Genomic DNA, 5,000 nt, shown 5'->3' with positions numbered 1-5,000 from the left:
GAGAGAGAGAGAGAGAGAGAGAGAGAGAGAGAGAATTGTGTTATATTTTTTGTTGCTTCTTCTTCTTCTTCTTCTTCTTCTTCTTCTTCTTCTTCTTCTTCTTCTTCTTCTCTTCTTCTTCTTCTTCTTCTTCTTCTTCTTCTTCTTCTTCTTCTTCTTCTTCTTCTTCTTCTTCTTCTTCTTCTTCTTCTTCTTCTTCTTCTTCTTCTTCTTCTTCTTCTTCTTCTTCTTCTTCTTCTTCTTCTTCTTCTTCTTTTCATTCTTCCTCTTCTTGTTCTTCACCACCACTATCATTTTCACACTCCTCGTCGTCCTCCTCCTCCTCCTCCTCCTCCTCCTCCTCTCACCAGCAGCTCTTTTGACAGATACAAGACGAGAACACAAGCAAGAGGAAGGAGGAGGAGGAAGAGGAAAGGAAAGAGATCGGATAGCCTTCACCAGCAGCTGGCAGGACACTCAACACAAGCTGGCAGACACTCAACACAAGCTGGCAGACACTCAACACAAGCTGGCAGACACACACAGACTGGCTGATGTTTATAAAGGCCAGTTGGAAGATGCTCACAGGGAGATTGAAGTATATATGGACCAATTGCATAGACAAGAACAAAGCCTACAGGTAAATATGTTATTATTATTATTATTATTATTATTATGTGGTTTTAATACTATTACTGTGTGTGTTTGTGTGTGTGTGTGTGTCTGATGCATGTCTGTCTTCCAGCAAGCAGGAACGGAAGCAGAGGAGGCAAGACAGAAGATGGAGGAGGAGAGGAAGAAGGAGGTGGAGGAGGTGGAGGAAAGGTGGAGAGAGAAGATGAAGCAAGCTACTCTAGAACATGAACTGGAGATGGAAGAGTTAAGACAACAGTTAGGAACAGTGAAGGAGGTAAGGCTCTCTCTCTCTCTCTCTCTCTCTCTCTCTCTCTCCTCTCTCTCTCTCCTCTCTCTCTCTCTCTCTCTCTCTCTCTCTCTCTCCTCTCTCTCTCTCTCCTCTCTCTCTCTCTCTCTCTCTCTCTCTCTCTCATTTTGATTGTTATTGTTGGTGTTCATTTCTCTTTTGCTCACCACTGCTATATACCTCCTCCTCCTCCTCCTCCTCCTCCCACAGACGCTGGTGGCCGGGCCTGGAGGGAAGAGTGGAGGAGAAAGTAAGGGAGCAACTTCAGCAAGAAAAAGAAAGAATTGTAAAGATTTTGGAAACGAGTTTTGTAGAGAGGGAAAGAAATGCACTGGAAATATTGAAGGCAGAGCTACTGGAAAGGTCTGTGTGTGTGTGTGTGTGTGTGTGTGTGTGTGTGTGTGTGTGTGTGTGTGTGTGTGTGTTTGTGTGTGTGTGTGTGTGATTTAATGGTACAATATAATTCTTTTGTCTTTTTTTTATTCTGTCTCTCTCTGTCTCTCTCTCTCTCTCTCGTAGGTTGAGGCAGGAGAAGGAGGAAGCAGTGGAAGAAGAAGGGAACAAGATCAGAGCTGAGTGGAAGAAAGATTTGCATAGGAAAGAAGAAGAAAAGAAGAGAGAAAGACAAGAATTTCTGGAGAATGAGAGGAGGCACTGGGAGAAGGAGAAGGAAGAGGAAGTGCAGAGGAAACTTGCTCTTGTGGTAAGGAAAAGTTTTTGAGTCGGGAAAAACTTTTGAGTCTTGAAAAACTTTTGAGTCTTGAAAAACTTTTGAATCGGGAAAAACTTTTGAGTCGGGAAAATTTTGAGTCGGGAAAATTTTGAGTCGGGAAAATTTTGAGTCTTGAAAAACTTTTGAGTCGGGAAATTTTTGAGTCAGGAATTATTCAAGTTTTGTTTGTTTGTGTGTGCATCACCCTTTGCAGTTGTGTGACAGCCAAGTGTCCACTCCCAGCACTGCCACAAGCAACACGAGGGCAGTGCAACAAGCCAGGAGGTCTACATGTCGCAGGCCCTGTACATAACACACCTGCCTGCTTCCACCTGCTTCCACCTGCTTCCACCTGTCATTCCCATCCATACACCTGTCCAGTCATCCTTCAGAGTTCCCTGACGACTCAACACACACATCCTTGTTACTTAGTTCACACATCACCTTATTTAAAGCCATTTCATTCCCATCTCATAAATATTAACTTTATCAACCTTGAACACATCACTTCTTGTTCTCCCCTTAGTGCTGTTCTTCATGATCCTGCTAATGTCACTCTTGTCATGTCCCCTGTGCCACTTGAAGACCCCCACCAGACCCCCTCTTAGTCACCCTTGTCATGTCCCCTGTGCCACTTGAAGACCCCCACCAGACCCCCTCTTAGTCACCCTTGTCATGTCCCCTGTGCCAAAACACTAACTACTACTACTACAACTACTACTACAACTACTACTACTACTACTTCAGGTGGAGGAAGGCCGAAGGGAACTGGAGGAGGAGAGAAAGAGGCACAGGCTGGAAGTTGAAAGCATAAGGTCTAGATTTAGAATGATGACAACGGACGACAGCCACCACCAGCACCTCCCCCACTAGCTTGCCTTTCTCTTCAAGTCCCAGCGAGGAGCACCCGCCCTCCTCCCCACCCTCGTCTCTCAACAGATGGGAGGTGAGAGAGAGACAAAGAGAGAAAGAGAGAAAGAGAGGACACCGACAATTCACACTGCAAATATTCTATCTTACTCTAATGCCTCTCTTTAATTTCCTCAGGGCCTGGACAGACTGAGAGAGGAACTAATGAAAGAGAGAGAGATAGAGATTGAAGAGAGAATTGCAAGTATAAGAGAGGAAGAAAGGAGGAAACTAGATGACGAAAAACAGGTAAGACGGACAGAGAGAGGGAGAGAGAGAATATAAGGATTAAAAACATTGATTGGATGGTAATTGGTGCAAGAAAAGAATGATGTTTGTTGTGAAGGAGAGGCAGGAGACGGGGGAAAGAAACACACAGAGGAATGAAGAAAAAACACGAACAAAACACGACAACAACAAATTCAACACAAAACAACACAATACACAGACAGAAATACAAACCCAAGCTATCTACACATGAAAAACACATTTACACACCTGAAAACATAACACATTACACACTTACACATCTGAAAATGCCCAAAAACTGTGTTCCTTCTCTACCTGGCTATTGCTCACACCTGCACCACCAACACTTGATTTCAATTAGTGTGATGTGAGTAAACCACAGGAACCTTCAATCAAGTCAATACAGACACTGCCACACACACCCAGACACTGCCACACACACCCAGACACTGCCACACACACCCAGACACTGCCACACACACCCAGACACTGCCACACACACCCAGACACTGCCACACACACCCAAACACTGCCACACACACCCAGACACTGCCACACACACCCAAACACTGCCACACACACCCAGACACTGCCACACACACCCAAACACTGCCACACACACCCAGACACTGCCACACACACCCAAACACTGCCACACACACCCAGACACTGCCACACACACCCAAACACTGCCACACACACACAAACACTGCCACACACACCCAAACACTGCCACACACACCCAGACACTGCCACACACACCCAAACACTGCCACACCACACCCAGACACTGCCACACACACCCAAACTGCCTTAAGGCTTAATATAGTCGCAGAGAGAGAGAGAGAGAGAGAGAGAGAGAGAGAGAGAGAGAGAGAACCCTGACAAGACTAATTAATTCCATCATTATTTCCTTAATTAATAGCAGTCATTAACATATCAACAATAATGAAATAATGAACTTTAATAAATCTTTAAAAAAATATATATATATCTTGAATAGTGATATTGTTATACTCTTCAATAATATCAATAACATCTTTTCTTCGTGTCTGTGTATCAAACCAAACCATTTCAAACTTAATCTCTTGTTCCTTGACCTTCCTGACCTCTGTCTTGCTTTGTACTGACCTTGTGACCTTTACAATTCCTTAAACTGGATTTTATGTTAATACTATTTTTTTTCTTTTTTTTGGGTAATAGATGGAGTTTGCAGAAGCGGTGAAAGCTTTGGCACAGGACAAGGAAAGGGTTATTGAAGATTTAAAGATTAGAATTCAGCTTCTAACAGATGAATGTGACAGAAGAAGAGGAGGAGGAGGAGGAGGAGGAGGAGGAGGAAGAGAGGAGGAGGAAGGGAGAAATGTTGGAGGACAGATATTGCAAGAAAATGTTGAATTGAAGGTAAGAGTGTGTTTGAGTGTGTTTGGGTGTGTTTTGAGTGTGTTTTGAGTGTTTTGGGTGTGTTTTGAGTGTTTTGGGTGTGTTTTGAGTGTTTTGGTATGTTTTGAATGTGTTTTGAGTGTGTTTGGGTGTGTTTTGAAGTGTGTTTTGAGTGTTTTGGTGTGTTTTGAGTGTTTTGAGTGTTTTGGGTGTGTTTTGAGTGTGTTTTGGGTGTGTTTCGGTGTGTTTCGGTGTGTTTTGAGTGTGTTTGGGTGTGTTTTGAGTGTGTTTTGAGTGTTTTGGGTGTGTTTTGAGTGTTTTGGGTGTGTTTTGAGTGTGTTTGGGTGTGTTTTGAGTGTTTTGGGTGTGTTTGGGTGTGTTTTGAGTGTTTTGGGTGTGTTTTGAGTGTTTTGGGTGTGTTTTGAGTGTGTTTTGGATGTGTTTGGGTGTGTTTCAGTGTGTTTTGAGTGTGTTTTGGGTGTGTTTTGAGTGTTTTGGTGTGTTTTGAGTGTGTTTTGGGTGTGGTTTGGGTGTGTTTGGGTGTATTTTGGTGTGTTTTGAGTGTTTTGGGTGTGTTTTGAGTGTTTTGGTGTGTTTTGAGTGTGTTTTGGGTGTGTTTCACCAAGTGCTGTTCACTGTCAACAGACACACTCACACATTGTCCTCTCCCTCTCTCCCTCTCTCTCTCTCTCTCAGAATCAGATCGCCTCACTGCAGAAACCAAGTCAGAAATTTGGAAACTGAACTGGCAAGAGCAAAACGGTTTTCATTTGTGACGCAGCAGAGCACCACCCGCCACCACCGCCACCGCTGCTGCCGCTGCTGCCACCGACATGACGGCTTCCA

General features: G+C 44.0%; 1 protein-coding gene across 1 annotated transcript in view; it reads left to right on the top strand.

Annotated features, from left to right (window-relative positions):
- LOC135098453 (RB1-inducible coiled-coil protein 1-like) overlaps positions 1-2,221 on the top strand; it is a 16,924-nt gene extending 14,703 nt beyond the window's left edge. The window contains exons 19-20 of the mRNA XM_064000836.1: positions 1,857-1,993; positions 2,140-2,221. Coding sequence (XP_063856906.1) covers positions 1,857-1,993; positions 2,140-2,221 — 219 coding nt within the window. The remainder of the gene's footprint in view (positions 1-1,856; positions 1,994-2,139) is intronic.
- Positions 2,222-5,000: the final 2,779 nt, after the last annotated feature.

The sequence above is a fragment of the Scylla paramamosain genome, unplaced genomic scaffold, assembly GCF_035594125.1.
Source record: "Scylla paramamosain isolate STU-SP2022 unplaced genomic scaffold, ASM3559412v1 Contig65, whole genome shotgun sequence".
NCBI classification, from domain to species: Eukaryota; Metazoa; Arthropoda; class Malacostraca; order Decapoda; family Portunidae; genus Scylla; species Scylla paramamosain.
This window is presented reverse-complemented; position numbering and strand designations above follow the sequence as displayed.